The sequence below is a fragment of the Physcomitrium patens genome, chromosome 3, assembly GCF_059467195.1.
Source record: "Physcomitrium patens ecotype Gransden chromosome 3, ASM5946719v1, whole genome shotgun sequence".
Classification (NCBI taxonomy): Eukaryota; Viridiplantae; Streptophyta; class Bryopsida; order Funariales; family Funariaceae; genus Physcomitrium; species Physcomitrium patens.
Window position 1 is genome coordinate 3,876,035 of NC_143412.1, and position 21,100 is coordinate 3,897,134.

Sequence of the window (21,100 nt, forward strand, 5' to 3'; positions counted from 1 at the left end):
TTTTCAAGATAGAAGTTTATCTAAGGTTTCTATTGGTTCATTAGATGTTTATTTGGTATTCTTTTTTTATGAATTTCACACCAAAATCTAATTCTTATTTCTAAATGTAAGTGAAGTGATTGGAAGGTGTTTTCAAAAAATGAATCATTAATTACCAAATGTTATTAAATATTGTCTATTATAAATTAAGATGTCTTTGATTTTTAGACTATAATTAGATAATTAATTGATTTGTTAGATTTCAACTTTTCATTTGGCTTTAATATTAATACAATACTTTGAATCAATTAACTTTGAAATTTATCTTCTCTCAAATAATTTTCTATTCTACTGATTTTCAGCAAAATTACATATTTGCACTTTTATACATTTAAAAATATATATATCAATAAATAATTTTGAAATATATTGATCAATAATATAAAGTACTAGATCCCTATAATGTGATATTTGACTACAATGAATAAATCTGATTCACAAAATTAACTGGCAAGCTAAATTGACATTTATTCTACTATACCTGATCTACATATTCTTCTCAATAGCTTGACCTCGCCCTTAATAGAATATGAAACACATCATGTTTTACACATTTGTAATTATCTTGCATTCCATACAAGAGTACAAATGCACTTGTACTATTGATGGGCTGTTAAAGCACAAATCGTTGAGATACGCATACTTGCTCATATAGTAACACACTATTAATCTCTATTTAATTGACGTCTATGAGACTCTCAAACAAAACTGAATTGATCTAGATAGAGTTATGAAAGGCAACCAAGAAAATAGAGCACAAGATTACCACCAGCCATATCACTGCCGACAAGTTGAGATGATCTTGGCACATACAGCTTCTGTTAAAACACCATAAGAACATTAACTTCGATCCCACATTGGATAAGTTTCAATCTAGTTGAACACTAGCACTTTGCCAGACTCATCAGTACATCGAAGGAATTTTGATGGTCGAAAAACAAAAAAAATCATGCGATGCTGATGATCAAGTTGAGGATAAGAACTTATAATCAGTGAACTGCAGTTCTTCAAAGCAAACTCAGCGTGATTTAAACCCAAGACAAAATGCTGCAATTGTGTAACAGGACCAGATTAGAGGGACCTTGATGGAACATATGGATATAAAAGTCCACAAAACCTGTATTTTTTAAACTCAGCATTGCTAAAGTGAGAAGCACCCCGCGGCTATCTTTCGGAGTCTCGATTGAACTTTTAAGATATTCTTGAGTTCCATGTCTCACCAAGTTCTTGTAATTGACCCCTAATCTGCTAGCAAAACATCATATGCAACGGAATAGACTCCAAATATTTGGAATGTAAAGATTAACATTACTTGGGTGTACTGCCCGATCCTGATGAGTACACGAAGTTCTGTGGAAGCAGACTCTTGTGAGCAGAGAGGCTCAAAGAAATTACCGAATGGCGGAAGTATGAATCCCTGCATTGCCAAACACGTATATCATCTCGAGAAAAAACCTTTCATGGGAACCTGAAAGTTGAAAATTGAGCAGAGAAAGTCAACACAGCATGCCAAACAATGAACTATTCAACTAAATATTAGTCACATGCACTTATAAGAAGCTTGCAAAGTAGGAATCGACTTCACAGATGAACTGCCCCTATTCCTGATGTTTCACTTTAGTTTTGAAAAGGTTTTGACAGTAATTCAAACAGATCTTTCAAATATATCGACCCTCAGAGAATGGTGGTCAAATACGACAACGGCTAAACATCGGTTTTTTCCCACTTGGCAACCATTCAGAAGCGGCAGTCCAGAATAAGTCTCATCAGAGCAAAACCTTCCCACTATAAATCAAGTTCTGAACTCACATGATAGACGCCGTAAGCTGTGCAATGTTATGCTCCATTGGCCAGAGCATTACTTTAGGATCTGTACTTCACCATAAGGTGCATCGAAAGGTCCGGGTAAATCAGGCTTCTTCCATCTTTAATTCTTGAATGATTTTTGAGGCATCATCCAGCCTATTGTTGTTCTCATAAACACGGGCCAGAGATAAACGAAGAGTCTTCTCAGGGACCACCCGCTCATCTTTCAACTTCATGAATAAGGATTTAGCTGATTCCAGCTCTCTAAAATGCCCATACAACTCCAACATTTTCAAGTGAACCTCCTCCCTGAATACTAGTCCTATTTCTATTAGTTCCTTGTAAACACTTTCCGCTTTGGGTAGTAAGTCCAAATCACCGTAAGCCTTCAAAATCAAAAGCGCTGTATCAGAGTCTGGAAATAATCCTCTATGTCTCATTATCTCGTACACCTTAACAGCAGATGATGGCAATTTTCTTTCTCCCATGAAGGCCTTGATCATGTTCTGGTAGACTGAGATATCCTTAACCTCTCCTGCATTTTCTGCACGCCAAAATAATTTTGCAGCTTCGTCCACTTTTCCGGCCAGAGCCATGACATTTATGGCTGTATCACGGGGCACATGCCCTGGTATCTTCAGTTCCTCGAGAAGTCGCCGTGCATGCCCCAATAATCCACCCTTTTCATATGCTACTATCATAGAATGATACAGCACCCAATCCATGGGAAATCCTTGTATCCGCAGATTCTGAAATAAAGTCGCTGCCCGATCGAACTTTCCTATTTTGCAATAAAATGCTATCAATTGGCTGTACGTCGTCCCATTGGGTGCAATTCCTCTTCTTTGCATTTGCTGAAGCACATTCGTAACTTTCTGAATGTCATATCCGTTACACCACATCTTGATGATGGTATTGTACGTGACAATGTTGGGCAAATACCCTTTGCTATGCATGAAACGGTAAATTCGTAACGCTCCCTCAGCCATTCGTGCATCCGCGTATACATTGATTAAAGTATTGAAGGTGACAACACTGGGAACGGTTCTCGTTTCCTTCATTTGCCAGAAGAGGCTTTCGGCTTCCTTTACCAGGTCTAACTTTCCATAGACATTTATCATTATATTGTATGAAGTAAGATCCGGGGGACAGCCTTTCGCACGCATATCCAAGAACACACCTCTCGCTTCTTTGTACATTTTGTTTTCCGCATATGCATTTATCAGAGCAGTATATGTGACCGTATCAGGCTCCAGCCCTTTGTCCTTCATCTCCGCAAGAATGCCCTCAGCCTCGTGATACAATTTTGCCTTGCCAAATAGATTTATCATGGAGTTGTAGACCACTCGATCAGGAACAATACCTGGAGATGAAACGACGTCACTCCAAATGAGTTCTCTGCTGTGCGACGGAGGAGCAACTTGTAAGCTATGATCAATGACCACTCTACCGACTCTTATTACGCAGTGACAAGCACAAAACAGAAGTGTATAGTGGTGCTGAACGTGAAAATAACATATTACCACCGTATAGGAGCACAGTATTAGCTTAAAAGGTGCAATCATCCGTTCAACGAAAGAGCCAGGTCGGATACTAATACCAGGAAGGCTCATTGTCAACCACAAAAATAAAGCCATGGACGACTACGAAATGTGATTTAACTTCTGTCTGAAGTAATCTAGTGTGGTTGCAATGCCCCTTGATGAACTAACCACTCCGACTTCCATCGTCACCATGCACAGCATATCGAATGGTTGATAGGTTTAGGAAGAACCTGCTTCCTTCATCTTTGTAAACAAAGAAACGGCTTTCGGAAAATTCTTCAGCTTCCCAGCAAGCTCAATTACAGTACTGTAGATCACAAGGTCAGGTCGGACACCGTTCTCCTCCATCCTCTGCAACCACATCACGGCAGATTCAAATTTCCCGGCCTTGCCAAACGCACTTATGAGAGAAGAGTACGTATACTTGTCTGGAACAACTCCTTTCTCCGTCATCTCGCTCACCAGACCTTCTCCTAACGTCCACCTCCGCGCTTTAAGCACATTTCTTATCACAATGTTGTAGCCAAAAGTGGAGGGTTTGTAGCCACCGTCTTCCAACATCCAATCGAGAAGGGCCAGAGAGCGTTGCCAGTCACGTTCCTGCTTTAACAAGCTCATCATCAATCTTTGAGAAAGCTTCCCCTTCCACTGAGCCATAATAGCTTTCATTTCTTCTTCGGTACTAGATTCTTTCAATGACTCCAAAATTGCGTCCAGGTCAATACTATGATCCATATACTTAACTACATTTTCACGCCCCTCAATACCGTCCAGAAACAGGTTTCCTCTGAAACCTCTCACACTCGACGGTTTCTTCGACTTGGTTTGCAAAGTGGTAGGAACAGCAGACACATTCGACTTGAATCCAGTCAAGTCGTCAACCTTTGGAACATAATTCCTGTAATCCCTTTCATTTGCACCCGCTCGGAATTCATCATTGCCGGTTGCATGACTGAACTGAAACCGAGCAGTTACCTTGGACAATTCCGTTCGCGGCACTTCACCAGCTCTACATTGAGAACTGCCATACTTTCTGACCGATGAACTCCAAATCTCTTTATTTAACAAACCGAATTGCATTCTGACAAGCGTTTCCACACTCGTCATCCCTGCACGTAATGAACTACACTTCCAATGCCGGATACGAGCCACTTAGGCTCAAGAAAAGATGAGCATTAGTTTCGAACACGAGAAACCACAGCAAAGGTGGTTCTCAAATTCGATCTCATCATGCAATTCAGGAAAAAAATAAAATAAAACTCAAACCAAGAGAGTATTCATCAAGAAACCCTAACCATGACTTCGCATGCTACGTCAAGAGACTTTATGTGCAACGAGTGATGACACAGAGGCCGACGCCTCGCGCATTCGCTTAGGTCGGTGGCTTCCCACGATTTCGACGCCGAGAGCACAGAAATACCAGCTCTCGCAACTAAAACCCCGCTGCCTGCTCAAGCTACGGCAATTGTCTACGCTGAAAAATTCCGAGCCGGCCCGCAATTAAGACCTCAAAAAGTCGATTCTAAAGGAAGGAAGACGATGCAGTGGAGCTCAATCGGGTAGCGAGTTCAGTTCCTCCGAGGAATTGGCTGCGATCAGTGTGGCACAGAGAGCAAAAGGCCTCGAGCTCGGCATCAACACATTTCCTCCGAGCTCCAAACTAGAGCATCGCGGGAGGCCTCCACACAGTCTCCGTGGTCAGGGTGAAAACACTTCATACATCCTATCCAACGAATACTGTACATCCCAAACGAACACTCGATGGATGAACGCGGATGAGCGATTCTTAGTATGGTGGCCAAGTCCAACCATTGGAACGCTAAAAACGAGTTTGAAACAAATGATTTTCTTACGATTGTGATATGCCTCCGTTTACTTTTTATAATTTTTATACTTTTTTAAATATCTTTAATGTAAAAAATATTAGTTTTATTTTTGGATTATAACTACTAATCTATTTTGTGAATATTTAACTACTCATCAAATTTGTATTTTTTGTTTAATTTTATATATATAGATATATAATGGTTTAATAAGAAAATGTGTTTTCTTTATATATTTTTATATTTTCAAATTTAGAATCGAATTTTTTCGTATTATTTTATGATATTGTTAAAATAAGTTAATGTTGATTTGTACATACAGGTGAGATTTATACAAAATGGCTCAACCAATTTGGTGCATTTAAGTTTTCAGTTTAATTTCAATAGCTTTTTTAAAAATAAGAATGTAATTTATTCTGCTACAAAATATTGGATTTTATTGAAATTAAGTTATGCATACTTATATATTGAAATTACAAAATATAAACTGTAACCATCTGTTTTAGAAATTGATGATGCAATGACATGAATGTACACATGACATCACATTTTGCAAGTTTGTATTGTTGTTTTGATCATTTGTAAACGATTTTATGTGTAACATTTCCATCTCTCACAATCAAATAGTGCTTTGTTTAAAATATTTCATTCCTGAACTAAATGATGTATCTTTCTTATCTTCTGTTGGTTAAAGTTTCAAACTATTCTTGTTAGAGATAAAGTCTCATATATATCTAACATAGATCTTATTTATTGTCTATGCCATTTACTTTATATTAAAATTTTCCAAGAAAAACTTGCACATATGTACGTACATACATACACACACATACGTACATATACACTAATATATATTACTCATTTACCATGAACATTTTAAAGAATGATTTGATTTCTTCAAAAAGTATATTGTGCTTCCGATTTTTGTTTACATACACACACACATGTACACAATCCATTTAAATTTGTGACTCTGACTTACATTATCAATTGAAGTTTCATGCACTGATAACATAGATTCGAATGTACCAGACAGTAGTCAATTCACAGTTGTATCAACTTACGAGGTTATTTTGGAGCCTAATACGAGAGGTTCTTTGTGTTAATTGAATTCTATTAATTAGACGATTTGTTTCGTTATGTGCAGTAATAAGTTCACAACATTGGGCGTAAGCCTCGTGAAACAAGAATTTAAGAATTGTGCACATTTTAAGAGAATAAACCTCTTAAATGTTTGACAAAATCAAGGAAGAACATATACAAATTTTGTTTCCACAAACCTGTGTTTAATAGCAATAATTTTTTGACATAAGAACATATGTGTTTTAAACTTGTACACTATCAAAAACACATTATAATATTCATCATAAGGAATGAAGTGTTATTTAATTCAAACTGTTATATTTGGCATGGAATTTTATGAAACGAAAATTCATAAGACAATAATATTGTTGATAATCAGAATACATCGAAAATACATCAGACAACATCAAAATGTAAACAGAAATAGTATTCTTAGTAAAACATATTATTGTAATAATGTACAAAATGTAACAATCAGTAAGATCAAATATCGATGCAATTACCTGATGAATTATCAAAGCTTGGTTCATAGATTTTCAAACAGCGATACTAGGAATATATTTGAATAATCTATACATTGGTGGACCACATGTGCAGAACATGTACAGCCATGACATAGGATGCAATTTGGGAATATCAAAATCGGTACTTCGTAAAAAGAAGCATCACACTAAGTGAAAGTATGAGCAAGAGCTTAAGTAACAGGGATGGGTTCGTCACCTTTTGCAGAAGGTGACTTTGAGGAGCGATTAAACATGCTTGGCTCTCCAACTTTTGAACAGGGTCCAAAATGAAAGGCAACCGTGTCCGTCGCTCAATATCAGATCAATCCTTAGCCCGATGGTTTCGAAGAATCAACAGGCAACTCCATTTTTGCATAATCACATATCATAACCTTTTAAGGTTAACCATTTCTTGAACCACCTTCAACCATGCGTGGAAGTGATAGTTTCAAGGTCTTTCACCTGTTCTTTCCACGTTGGTCTTCATTCTCCTTAACTAAGGCCTATTTTTTAAGGAACTTAAAGAAATTCCGCAAATCAAACATATCTGACAATTTCTAATCAGCCGGGGAACTACCAACATGTCAACGTAGGCTATAAGTTAAACATCATTTGGAAAGAACATGTACTGAATAACTTGTGTCATTTTGGTACTTGCTTCTCACTTGGTCTCACTTCTCAAAGAGCCCCTTCCATCGAACATACACTAATATACCCACAAAAAGACTACAAGAAACGAAGAAGGCGCTGGCTAGGAATGGTGCAAACCATTTAGGGTTATGATATGGTGGTACAGGAACATTCATGCTCAAGGATCCAATACAGCCTGTAGCAGTTGCAATAGCCAAAGCCAATGCTCCCAGGGTAATCTGAAACTGAAAGAGCTGGTTCCGTTGATGATCAAGACGTACGTTAACATAGTCTTCTGTGTCGTCAATGTACTCACGTACCTAGAATTGGCAACCAAAAATACGCGAGGGATGTTAGTGATATTTGAAACACCAACTAGCACAACACATGGACTGATCTTTATGGCGCAATTGCCTAATTACATGACCAAAAGTATAATAAGGCATTTCGATTCTAAATTGGTGCCATCCATTCGCATTTGATTAAATATTGGTGGAGACTAGTGTAGAACTCAAAAAGATTGAATATTAAGTCCGAAAAATAAAATTAAAAATAAAAATTCAAGACCATTTTAATACAGATCAGTTCCCTGGTTGTCCAAAAGATCTGTAGTCTGGAGTTGCATTTCAGAAACTTACCAGCGAGAGCTTGTTAAGACTAGCATCCACCTGCATTAAGTAGGCTTCTAACAGCATTTCTAACTCTTCAACATCGTAGGCTGGACTCGTGCTCTGTGTGGCTGAGCTGCGACGGCTGGTATGACCATGACTTCTTATTGAAGACAATCGTGCCAATTTGCGTGATGCTGCGGAGCTCGCGGTGACCCCACTGTCTGAATAGATGGTGTAAAGTGGAGAGACCAGATGTTGGGCTTGGAGTAGCTTCCGAGTTAGGTAGAGGTCCGACATATCCTCATCATCGTCCAAGAGTTGCATAAGTTCATCTCTCACCTGGCATGAACAATTTCAACTATATCTATTAAGATACCTCCGAAATCGATATTGGGGAATCAGGCTCACTCTCACGGACAACGTATAAGAGGGCCTAAGGAGCTGCTAAGCTTGTCTTTGTTCAAGCGCAGCGACCACAAGAGAGATCTACATGGTTTTCAAATAGTCTAATTTTCTGAGATGGCAACTCGTACATAATGAATGTGAGCACGTAGGATACATGTACATGTTAGCGTGCATGGCACATAATGCAAAAGTACCAATTAATTTCATTTTCCTTCAATATTGAAATAAGAAGAGCTTGACGATACTTCAGCAAGTATGTGACGCACTCCATTTTAAGTAGGTCATTCTATTAACATAACAACCTGAAAGGCCAGAATATTAAAAATTGTTAAGACCAGGGTAAGAGGTTTAAGGCAGTCTGGACATGCAATGTTTTTGGAACTCATCATGCGATACGACAACTTGTAGATTGATATAATACGAATACAATACATATTATTAGTAAAAAAAATTCATAAAACACAACAATTATTAATACAAATTTTTTTAGCTACTTACAATATAATCTGTTTCGCCTTATTCTTATATGCTGACAATATAGGAGTTGCCTCCCAGAGAGAATGAATAGCGTAAATATATAGATGACGCCATGAGAGCAAAATCTCTTTACGCCAGCCAGTTCTCCTATGATGTGAAGGTCATCCATTATTTTCTGACAGAAAGAGTATAAAGTAGAGCACTCACCTTCTGAACACGAGCACTTAAATGAGTAAGTTGGCTCTTGACCGATCGGACAAGCTCAAGACTCCTTCTGCTAATTCTTCTCGTTAAAAGATCTAAAGCTGGACGTGCCGTCTTGTCCAAGTCACGCACGAGTTCCTCAAGGTGGTTGCAAACCACGTCAAGGGCAATTTCCAAAATTCGAAATTCAAAAGGAAGTTGTTCGAGATGACTGTCATCTGTTGTGCTCAGATGTCTTCCAGGAGACGTGTTCGGCACTGCACAATCGATCTGTAAAGTATTCTCAGGATTGAGTTGTATTCTAAGTTGGTCCACAAAAGGTTTCACATCCCGACCCAAAGGGTCGAGAAAAAAAACTTCCTCCGCTGTTATTATAGCTTTCACAAATTCTAGATTAACCACCATTGCGTTCTCCCTTGCTGCCACAATCCACAACACATGTGCATATTAAGGTCGACAGAACATCCTAGATCCTGAGAAAACATGACTTCTCTCTCTCTCTCTCTCTCTCTCTCGCTCACGCTCGCTAAGACGTTGAAATGAAAATACATGAACTCTAAATGCAAAACCTGTCTTCAACATGAAAAATCGGTTTTCATCCCATGATAAATCACATGTTGGTCATTACAGCAAGAGAGTAGACGCCAGAAGATGCTTATCAATTTTTGAGACAAGATTGCCTTGCCATCGAATGCAAAGCTGGCTACGAAACGACGATTCGTAAACTCAACGTGAGCCAAGAAAGCACCAGTTATTGCTATAATGTTGTAATATGCTGGTAGTATTCCACAGTTATTTCATCTCAATCCCAAACAGGTGTAATTGAATCCCTCAAGGCCAAATTAAGCTCACGTTTGAAGGCATCCAGACTTGATAAGAATTTACCTAGAATATGGGAAGATTTTGAAAATATGGGTCCCAATATGCGGAGATCCCGAGCAGGAACTGTAACACGTTTCAAAAGGCCGTTCCTGTCACAATCGAAGATCTCAGAGTTTCCAGATGCATCAAACTGCATCCACGTCTTAGTGCCCGCCTTCCTGTTCTTTAAGACATTAGAAGAAACAATTTGGTTTTCCGACTTCGGAGGCTGCATTGTAATTCGTTCGTAAGTGGACTTGTGAACAACCTGTCTATTTATCACTCGCTTCCCCATATTGGCTGATTGTATGATTGAAGCAACAAATGCAGAGCCGTAAAATGCTTCAGTCCAGAACGTTTCTATCGATACCTTCTTACTTGGCAATCTTAGGCTGCATCATAACAGCATTAAGATAACATAAGAAGGTAGTCCGACTGCGGATCGGCTTGTTTAGTATCTTGGCGAAACTCCTAGTAACAGTATTCTTCAACAAGTCACATGTTTCCATGACATACTGTCGTAGCGTGTCCCACTATCTGGTCATAGACAAACAAGATAGTGAACAAAGGTGGTCATTAGGATGAAAAAACAGAAACAAGCCATCGAGAACCTCCACATAACCATAGCCACAAGAATGGCATGCTCGGATGAAATGGAATAACGAATGTAATCGATGTCGAAAGAGTAAAACATACGCATTATTTGTCGACAGACTATATCCAGCGAGAAATTCTACATGTTACTACGCCACTACGCATATCTACTTCCAATTAAATTCAAAACGACTGCCGATGTAAGGTCTACAGAATGGGAAGAAGTGATAATGCAGTAGGACGCATTGTCAGCTCCCACGAGAAAAATTGTATAAAAAATAATAAAGTTTCAGAACAAAGTATCAGAAAGTTACAGAGAGAAGTTTGAATTTTTTCTGTTTATAATTATATACACGGCGAGAGAGCGAGAGAGAGAGACCTATATTGACATGACAAGCGAACTATGCCTTCAGTATGTGTTCGTAAATTTGACACAAGCGAAACCATATGAGAAGCCTAATGGTAGAGCTAAACTCTTTGGAAAAGGGCTTCTCAAACTTACTGTGCAAAGAGAGAACATGAATGCCAAGAATGATGCGAGGATTAAGGAATCATAGAAGTCCTAAGAGGATCACACCACAATTTAGAATTAAAGAAATTAAGCTTTTAGGTCACAAATCCATGCACTAATTTAACATACGATGTTCGCTTAGTGCACAATAATTGAAGTTGTGCATTAAAATAACGTCTGCTACAACATCTACTGTTCGGATAGCTCATCAAATACGTAACTAATCATCAGATTCGATTCTAGCGCATCCTATGCTCGCAATATGTGATTAAAACATCTTTACTACAATTTGCACACCCTTGCTCGAGACAAGCTACTATCTTGAATTGAATCTGGCCTAGAACGCGCTCCCATAACCTCCGGTAAAAAATGCTGGCTACAGGCCTTGCCTACTTAAAATTCTCATTCAAGACTGCTGGAGACTAAAGCCACAAAAAAACTCTGAGTACTTTACTATTTCATCCCCTTTCCCGTCAAGTACTGGTTGTCTCTCGATCATGAAGTGCACCCTCGCACAGTTCAAGAGTTCAACAACCTCCGTTGTTTCACCTTCGAAATGACGACCAGGGCTAAAACGACTGACTTGATATCACTGAGCTCCCATCGATCAACATCACGGGAATACTTCACACTGCCCTAAATCACAATCCATCACATCCTACGACCACAGACGTTTACGCAGAATTCAACAAAAACGGGAAAAAAATACAAAAAGAAAAAAAGAAAAAAAAGAAAGACAAATGCATGAGAGCAGTACAAACCTGAGTTACATTCTGAAGCCCACGGCAGCGCACGGACTCTCGCAGGAGAAGGACAGCGATCCGTTACCGGCACGCCAGGTACCGCTTCTCACCAGAGCCTGACAACTTCCGCCAACCTTGTCAACGCACATGTCCTTATTCACATTGAATACGAAACCGCGAGGGGCAACCGCTTATTCGGAGGTGACATACAAAACCTCCCCTCCGATCATCATCCTCCCCACTTCTAATCCAGCTCCCGCTTCTCATCGATGCTCACTTTCCACTTGAAACACAGTGAAACCAAATCACACCTCCCTCACTCCCTCCCTCCCTCGCTCGCTCGCTCCATCTACAATTACAAAATTATTATAGGTAATACAAACATATACATCACTAATTCTTCTTCTTCGTGGTTTTTGATAGGTCACCGCACGTAAAGCAACATTTGCAGATTTATCGGTAATAGGCGGCGCCATAGCTCGGTAATAGAGCCCGTTCGTCTGACGAACTGTAGACCCTGTGACCGTTCATGGTTGAGGGTGGAACCTTCCAAATCCTTGTGTATAATTAATTTTTTCTTAAGTTTGAATCTTTTTTGATTAATTATTCTTGATTGAAGGAGTATGTGTGTATTTTTAGTTTTCAGGTGCGATTGTTTGGTATTAGGTTTAAGATTTTGAATTCCAAATGTTTTTAGACCTTTTTCATACTAAATTTTGTTTTTTGAAAAACATTATTTTGAATAGACAAGTAAAAGTTTACTACAACTAATTTTTTTTGAAGAAATATCATTGCCAAAAGAAATTGTGCAATGATAAATAAATAACACATTAAATAATTTGAAATATATTATGTTGCTTTGTACAATTTATGGTCAATATCAAGACATTATTATCTTGTACCTCATATTCTTTTATTTGATATGAATCAAAATTTCAAATTTTAATTTATTTGAATTAAAAATACTATTAAAATTCTAATTCCAAAATTTAACAGTTTTTTTACATAAGATAAATATTGAAGTAAGTCATAAAAATAAAGGTAATAGTCAGTACCACAATAGCTTTGAAATACATTTGGCACTTCATGTTTCATTCTTAGTGAAATAGCCTTTTTGTAAAGCATGAGGTTAAAAATAATGAAAAAAGTGTTTGTTTGAATGTTGGTTTTGTTAGTGAAATTAATCTATGTACTTTATGACCATTCAAACTCCAAAAATATAAAGTACAATATCCCCATTACTAATTAAAATCAAAATTAAGAAAACTTTATAAAAAATTTATACTACTTTACAATAATAGTTATAAGAATTTTATGGTCCGCTAAGAATTTCACATTTAAACTAACTTGCATTAAACAAAACAATGCGTTTTTATAACATTATGGATAAGTAATATTATGACTTAGACTGTATTAAAAAAACTATATAATAAATTATGTAAAATATTTTTTTCTCTTAGATTTTATACATGTCCCAATATATATATATATATATATATATATATAAGGTTACACTTTAGTAATGTACAATAAGATCAATTATTCTGGTTTTAAACCCCTTAATACCAAATATGCCAAAAAATAACCTTCCAGTAACTTTTATAAACTTAACCTAATTGACACAACTCAAAGAATATTTTTATGCTCGATTTAGTGCTATAACAACTCAAGTTGCATATTTCACATACAAAATCATTCATAACTAATCAATTTCTTTTATTACATGCTATCTACTATTTCTATGTTAAAAACCCTATTCATTGTAGAGTAAAAAAAGCTTTGAAAAATGACCTAGTATCTTATAAAACTACATAATCAATACTAAGAAATTCAACCACCAAGAATCAATATTTGGACAAGGGGTTGAAGTGGACAAGTATTTGATATAAGGTTGATCCAAAATAAAATAAAAAAAAAAAAATTGATAGATTCAAAAAAAAAATATAAGTATTCTTCCTTGATTTTTTAGTCCAAAGGTGATGAAAGAAGCTTAAGAGAAGTTGCAATGCCTTGAAGCAACATAATCAATGCACAAGAAAGTTCAATTGTTGATATCATCAACAAAATACAATCTCAAACTTCATTTATAACAAGAAGCATTCTTTATCAACTTAAAAAGCTTCTACAGTTGGAATTTTTTTCTCAAAACATAGGCAAATATATTTGGGAGAATGTTAAATAGATCTAAGTTTTTAATAAATCAATCTATCTATCCTAACTTTTATAAAAAAAATAAAAATAATATCTTGATTCATTTCTCCACTATTGGATATTCTCCTATATTTAAGACTTCATTTAAAAAAAATAAAAATAAAAATAAAAAAATACTTTCAACCTTCTTGCATGTTTGTTGCCCTCAAACTTATGGGCTAAGATGGTAGACATGATGTGGCTTTGGGATTTTACTCCATACATATCCAAAGAACAACTATGAGCTTGTGCAATCACACATGGTGTTCCAAGAGGTTTTACACATTCAATTGTTACTAAGGAGTAGCTTGTTACTTTAATATATGTGATTAATAATCAAAGACACAATTGATATTTTTAGCTGGTGGGTTGGACTAAATAGGATTTAGTAATTAGATTTAGTAATAAAGATGAGAGTCATCAATATATTGTAGTTAAAAAACAAGTAATGCTAGCAACATAGATACACTGTACCAAGGTATGTAATCAATGCAGTAGGCAGTAAGTAGATGACCTGATGTAGCCATGCAGATTATGGAGTATGGCGTTGTATGCCATTATAGTCATGGAACAAGTAGCCCACGCACATGTTACCTCAAGACACATAGAAGAAGTACGACAAGTGGAGCAAAGATGACCATGTGGAGCGGACATGACGTAAAGATCAAATCAAGCTAAATTCATTGGTGCATCAACCAACTTAGGAAGATATGCAAAAATTCACCTAATTAAAGTTATGCTTAGTAAAAAACTTCCAATAGACATGTTTTGCAGTTGCACATGGTTCCTTTTGAATAAAATGGCCATAGAGGTACTTATAGATGGTACCAAAGTGTAAAAAGAGATGAAGGTCCCATTGAAGCATGTGACCATAGGATATTTTGTGGAGCAAAGATAAACTCAAAAAACCATATAAGAGTAGTTGAGCTTAGTCAAAATAAAAACCAATGAGGATCATCAAATTGGAAGAATCCTAGGACATGATTTTTTTCAAATTGAAAGCAAAGATGAGACATCCACATGAATAATTTCTAAGTGGGGCATCTATATTCTATAGCTGTGGATTCCAAGATTTAATCCTAGTAGACCAGTTGGCATGAAGATGTCAACTTGGGTCTTACTTAAAACCGTCCTTGATGAATTCTTGAGCAATGTACATGCTATTGCAAAATGCTTAGGTCCTATTTTGGATAGAAATCTCCAGAAGGACAAGAATGTCAATCAAAAATTTTGTGTGGCAATTACTGCCAATATAGCTTACAATCTATTGATTGCCATTAAAAACCCAATTAAGAGGAATATGATTAAAATACAAGTTGATTATAACAATTTTTTTATTAGTTGTCACTATTGTTTAGCCACAACACATCTCATACGAGAGTATAGAGTGTATAGCTCTGTTGGGGCATTGGAGGTGGAAACAAAGGTGCACGTGAATTCACAATACCCATCGAAAGCTCAGAGCCCGTCAAAAAATGTCAGTGCAGCAGATTTTCATAAAGGAATCCAGGCAGAAGGAAAAACCATTTGTACTCCCTCTCTCGCACTATCCCATTAGGCACTAAACATCCATGATCATGTAACAAGATCATCAGCTAGATCGGGGAGGCAAGTAACTGCATAGAGATGGAACACAGTGAGATACAGAGAATATAATGACCGGGTTGACACTATTGACTCGCGACAACAAGGTCTCGCAATGGGTCACGAGGGAACAAAACAAAGGGTGGGCCTCAGCTTCCAACAAAATCAAATCACCGAAGTTAACAAATTTGTGACAGCAAAAAATATATGGTCCAGTCGAACAGAGCAAAGGCTGCAACAATTGAAGCAACACAAAAAACATTTAAACTAGTGAGCGGGTAGAAAAAGACAGTCATGATCCTCCCCCATGACATTGGAGCGACGATCAATGGCGGAATCGCTACTTCTAGACACAAAGGGTCAATTCACTCCGTCCTTCATGACCGATTTATTACATCCCAAGGCATCTCCGCACCCAGACTGCCACATTGGATAATGCTTAACTATCATGCCTCTCCTCTCCCACGAATGCCGACCATTGTGATGAACTTATTACAGAGTGAAAGGCCCTGTGGCTCCGCCATTACTCCCAAGAGAAGTAATGGAGTCGATTAGGGGGGGACCATGCAGATAAGAAGCGAGGAAGTAGGGACTTCGGGGGACTCGCCTCTAGAAGCCCAAGTCAATGGAACCTAAGAACAACAACTCTACTCGGTTGGTTATGACAACCAGTCCGACATAGACTTCAACAGAGGAAATGCATCTCGATCAATTTCTGGATTGGCCTTAAGTGTGGCCACACTCAAGATGCTTGTGACTCCAAGAGTAATGCAATTTGCAGCCGAAAACATATTGTAATGCACGTTACACTCATAGGGGACGTCCGAAAGGAGCTCGTGTCAAGTGAACAGGGAAATTTCAGCACATCTGCTCCAGGTAATCTACGAATGGCAGAAAGGTCAAGGGATTCAGAGCGAGCTGTCGATGCCCCTGTTCCCTCCACGACTGTTCACACAAATGATGGCAAGAAGTCAATTAACAAGAGCCTCCAAATATCACCGAGCACAACGAATTCGTTGCTATCGGGGCATGGTGCAGTTCATTATGAGCAATTCGTCTCTTGAGCAACTTGATACCCTTCCTTCAGCAACACTGAGATGCGAGAAACAATTTTGTTACAAAATGTGCAGGGTCTTAAAGATCCTACAAAGGTGGACATTGTAAGAAACTATTACAATCCGTTAATTTTAGGAATAGATTTTCTTTGTTTTCAAGAGCATAAGCTCAGTGGGCAGAAGATCGTGGTGTTACACCATCAAATGTGGGCCGGTGTGGGCTTTTATGGAAACGAAGCTGTAATAGCATATAGAAGCAAGAATAATGTTGTTGATGCGGGGAGTGAGGGGGTGTGTACTTGGGTCGCACCCCGCCTCCACTTGCTAGTAAAATCAAGCTACTACTCTCAATTTGGAAGGGCACAGTGGCTAATCTTGAGAAGAACAAAAGGAGGTGACATAGCGATATTTAATGTGTATGCCTCACATACCTCCACCAAGAGATGCGAGCTTTGGCATGAACTAATTGCAAAGTTTCCACAAGATTTGAGATGGGTCATGGTTGGAAATCGGAACTTCATCAAAAGACGAAGTGACAAAGCCAATGCCAACAGCATGATGATCCCAGAAAACAAACAGAGGGTTTTTTTAGCGTTAATTGTTGCGATAGAGGTGGATGATCCATTCTGAATAGCCAACATCATCAAGTTTAGTTGGGACAGCCGGAGACGACGACCTATGGCTAGACTCGACCGGATGTATGCATGGGTAGTGCCGAGGAGGCCAACGACATGTAGCAAATATAGGATTTGTGGAGACTACGCTTACTCCGACCGTTACCCAGTCTGGAAGCAAATAGAATTACAAACAGGGGAGAGATGGGCGTCGATTTATGAAATGAATGTAACCTACTTACAAACAGTTAAGGTACAAGGTAAAATCCGACAATTGTGGGCGTCGCACCCCAACTTGGCCTTCTTCAGCAATCTCAGGCGATGCATTAGATTCTACAAGCAGTACTGTGTTCGTAAGCAATTGCTCAACGAGTAGGAGAAGTCCACCTACGAAATAATCTAACTGCGGTAGTCTCAGCACTCCAAGCAGAGCTGGGGGACACCAGCCTACAAATGCATCCAGCATGCTCTGTGGATGAACTCTAGAAAGTAGAAAAGTAAAAAGTCAACAATTTATGACTCAGAAGCAGGTTAATGTGGAGGTAGGTTGGTAATACAACATTTAAATAATTTTTTAAGGTGCATAAAGATCGCACGACGGCTGCTCATCTCATCGCACAAAGAGAAACCAAGACAATATCTCTAGAGGCCCATTATTTTACTCAACATTAGTTCCAAGATCTTTGCTAAGGCTCTCAAGCTCCATCTGCAACAAATTTTATTTGAAATCATCAGCTTAGATCAAACAACCTTTTTTCCTATGAGGTATATCTTGAACAATTTGCTATAATCTAAAAGAACAATCTAGGCAACTTCTATTATTATTTAAACTTGCTTTTGCTAAAGTATACAATATGGTGGATTGAAAATTCATGTTTTTTGTAATAGAAATGTTTAGAATGCCCAAGAATATATTATAATGATAAAGCTATTCTTTTATGAAGCAGAAGCTTGCATCAAGATTAATGGCTCCACATCCTCTTCATTTGCAATTAAAAGAGGGATTTGACAAGATTGTCTACTAATTTCCTATCTTTTCTTTATTGTAGCAAAATCTCCTACGTGCCATGGTACACCAAGAAAAAATGGATGGATATATCTAAAGCATTCACTTATCTATGGATGATAAGCTATAGATTATAGCACAATATGCAAATAATAATTTAATTTATAAGGAAAAAACAGCCCTACAAGCAATCTCATTTCACTTCTTGAAATATTTTGTTTGGCATCAAGTCTCAACATAAATTGGACTAAGTCAAGTGGATATTTGAAAGCACTAAATAATACACCTAGACTAGCTTGGATAGACAATTTAGAAATAACTAGGAAAGAACATGATGGAGTAAACAAATTACTTGTATCCCCCTTTGGATTGTCATTAAAATCCGAAGATGTGGATAAATTCTTGGAAACATGTAACAGGCAGAAATTCACCTATTAATGCACTAAACAGATCAATGCAATGGAGAGGGGAGTAATGGTCAATAATATATTATTATCTTTACTATACTTCTTTATATCACTATAAGGAGGCACAAAAAAATTATTAGCCAAAATTAAAGCCAAACTATGAACATATCTTGTCTCTAGTACCATAGAGATATTTAAAGTTAGAATTGGGTGGTTGTAGTGTTATCAATCTGAAGCCAAAGGAGGTATTAACCTAATCCATCTTGATAAAGCTATATTAGTATTAATAATAAAATGGATCATCAAGTGAACTAGAGTTAGCTCAATCTTCAACTAATATTCAAGTACAAACTAAGGTGCTATCAACCTTATGCTTGAGAAAGATAAAAGCCTAGTCTAGACTATTTTACACTATTGACTCACCAAAGTCATAATGGATCGATTGTGTAGAATCAAATTGCTTCTGCATAGAAAAAGCTACTTTGAGAGCTTACTTATATACTGCCTATAAACATAGATGCACTTCTAAATTGTAGCCTATGGCATTGGCCAATTTGTTACATTGATTGGGCTTGAGTTTTCTAAATTAAGGGCATCACAACTACACAAAGTTGGCATAAGAGTTTGTGGAGATGTGTGGAATGTTCAAAACTTTATTTCAATGGAAGAAGCAGTAAACATACATAGACTAACTCCAAGGGAAGGCACATGGGTTGTTGCTTGTTGTCTCATATATGGTACATGGAGAGTTTTATTAACTTCAAACCAACTAAGGTATGAGGTGGGTGATTGGGTGGGAGTGTATGGTGTGGCTAGCGACACACTCCCGTACACAACATTCTAGATAAGTAGGACTTCAATTGAGCAATAGCCAAGACACAACCAAAGATTTTGATTGAGACATCCATGTATCAGGTCTGAGAAACCAGTTGCAGCTTAGCCCTAGTCACAATGTAGGATGGAATGACCTGGTTCAGCCAAACATAGGCTAGTCAATATTTTTTCATGTAGATAGATATATATACAAAATCACTCTAGAAACCAAAAATAGAATTATTCGGTTTGCAAAATTGATTTAAGTTTAGAAATTTATAAGTTTGCATCCAAATGGAGTGGGTGGGTGATTTTTTATTTTTTATTTTTTATTTTATTTTTTTGTCACACTTCACAAAGCAGGTTGATGTTCTTTGCAATTGTCTTATTACTATTATTAATATTGATTATCTCCTTCTTCTTCTTCTTCTTCTTCTTTGTCTTGTTCATTTGTTTGTTGTTGTTGTGTGAGTGAGGATTGTGGTTACCTTAAAGTTAATCCAGAACCAGGTCATTATTGTACACCCTGGGCATTATTGTAGGCACAATGGTTTGTAGCAACAACCCATGTGCCTACCACTCATTGGAAAAGAGTAGAGCATGTGAAAGAAGCCAAAAAAAATCCATCTTCTACTTGTTTCATAGTGGAGTTGATTGACTCCAATAGGATTCATAGAGGTTCTATTGGAAGGATAAGGAATTGATACTGTGTTACACAACACAACTGGGGCAGCAATGCTCAAAACAGCATCATGAAATATTGGTAGTTGTGGCATCTAAGTAGGGAGGGGTATTGCAAAACTCATTCAAATTGCATTGGCTCATGGTTTGAGACAGGCAACGCACATGGAAAGAAGTCAGCCTCATCTGGCTAATCTGGCATTGTGCTGTTGCTGTTAATGCATGGAGAGGCAGAATGGACACAAATGTGGACTGGAGCTGCCCAATGTACCTCATGGGGAGAGCCAAAACAATGGTACACAAGTTCTGGGAGTATCCTGTGGCAACCAGAGCTTGGACATGGGGTTGCAACATCCTTGAAAATTTTATAAAACAGGGCTTGAGTGGATAATCCACACCAAGAGACAGGAGTGCAGGGTGCAGGGTGCAACACCCTTGCAGCTCAAAACAGAACAGGGCCAAGGAGGGGTACGGGAGGCAGACAGACAATTCACACTGCAAATGCAAGTGGGAACAATTTGGGGGGAAACCAACACCAGCATGCTCTTAACTTCACATGGAAACAAGGGATCTTTGCCCATAGGATACCACTCCGATACAGAAAAGCAAGTTGTCAATGGTCACTGTTGAGAGAAATTATTTTGTGGAACATCTGGATTGTACAAAATGATGCTGCCTTCAATGACCCACACTGGCACCACAAACAAATGGTTAACACAATGTTGCTCTGCTTGGTTGATTATGGGAGGATAGGTTGGGCGTCAAAGTAGGCAAAAGCAAAGAAATTGCCAAATTAAGCACAAACATTAATTGGAACTTTTTGGCTCCAATGGTGTGTCAATGAAACAGTAGAATTGTGGGTTTCAGGGGCCCCTCAATGGAGATTAGTAAGTTCTGTTATGGCCGGAAGAACCCA

General features: G+C 37.8%; 2 protein-coding genes across 10 annotated transcripts; both read right to left on the reverse strand.

Annotated features, from left to right (window-relative positions):
* Positions 1 to 383: 383 nt before the first annotated feature.
* On the reverse strand, positions 384 to 5,073 carry LOC112279797 (uncharacterized). 4 transcript variants are annotated; one of them, XM_090248573.1, is made up of 4 exons: positions 3,620 to 5,073; positions 1,849 to 3,208; positions 1,352 to 1,456; positions 384 to 857 (listed from the first exon to the last, which is right to left on the reverse strand). In XM_090248573.1, the coding sequence occupies exons 1-2, from the start codon at positions 4,494 to 4,496 to the stop codon at positions 1,950 to 1,952; spliced, it is 2,136 nt and encodes a 711-aa protein (XP_090104699.1). In that variant the 5' UTR covers positions 4,497 to 5,073; the 3' UTR covers positions 384 to 857; positions 1,352 to 1,456; positions 1,849 to 1,949. The 4 variants fall into 4 exon arrangements, with proteins under 4 accessions (XP_090104699.1, XP_090104700.1, XP_090104698.1 ...); XM_090248574.1 differs by having other exon boundaries at positions 384 to 1,086; XM_090248572.1 differs by lacking the exon at positions 384 to 857 and having other exon boundaries at positions 1,001 to 1,456.
* Positions 5,074 to 6,170: 1,097 nt separating this feature from the next.
* LOC112279796 (magnesium transporter MRS2-4) lies at positions 6,171 to 12,225 on the reverse strand. Of its 6 annotated transcripts, XR_016502006.1 has the most exons (7): positions 11,853 to 12,225; positions 10,011 to 10,523; positions 9,129 to 9,544; positions 8,067 to 8,378; positions 7,016 to 7,748; positions 6,799 to 6,865; positions 6,171 to 6,492 (listed from the first exon to the last, which is right to left on the reverse strand). XR_016502006.1 is itself a non-coding variant. In XM_024514497.3 (5 exons), exons 2-5 carry the CDS (start codon positions 10,279 to 10,281, stop codon positions 7,470 to 7,472), a joined length of 1,278 nt encoding a protein of 425 aa, XP_024370265.1. In that variant the 5' UTR covers positions 10,282 to 10,519; positions 11,853 to 12,225; the 3' UTR covers positions 6,708 to 7,469. The 6 variants fall into 6 exon arrangements, 3 of the variants coding, with proteins under 3 accessions (XP_024370265.1, XP_024370262.1, XP_024370264.1); XR_016502007.1 differs by lacking the exon at positions 6,799 to 6,865; XR_016502005.1 differs by lacking the exon at positions 6,171 to 6,492 and having other exon boundaries at positions 6,708 to 6,865.
* Between the last annotated feature and the right edge of the window lie 8,875 nt (positions 12,226 to 21,100).

What these genes read in the sequence shown, in the direction of transcription:
- LOC112279796 (XM_024514497.3), bottom strand. Translation starts at nt 10,281, where the DNA reads ATGGGGAAGCGAGTGATAAATAGACAGGTTGTTCACAAGTCCACTTAC. An exon ending in AAAATCTTCCCATATTCTAG is followed by an intron (nt 9,545 to 10,010) that starts GTAAATTCTTAT and finishes GGATTGTGGCAG; the next exon opens with CAAGGGAGAACGCAATGGTG. An exon ending in TAAGTGCTCGTGTTCAGAAG is followed by an intron (nt 8,379 to 9,128) that starts GTGAGTGCTCTA and finishes TGTTCATGCCAG; the next exon opens with GTGAGAGATGAACTTATGCA.
- LOC112279797 (XM_090248573.1), bottom strand. Translation starts at nt 4,496, where the DNA reads ATGACGAGTGTGGAAACGCTTGTCAGAATGCAATTCGGTTTGTTAAAT. An exon ending in TACAAAGATGAAGGAAGCAG is followed by an intron (nt 3,209 to 3,619) that starts GTTCTTCCTAAA and finishes TTTCATCTCCAG; the next exon opens with GTATTGTTCCTGATCGAGTG.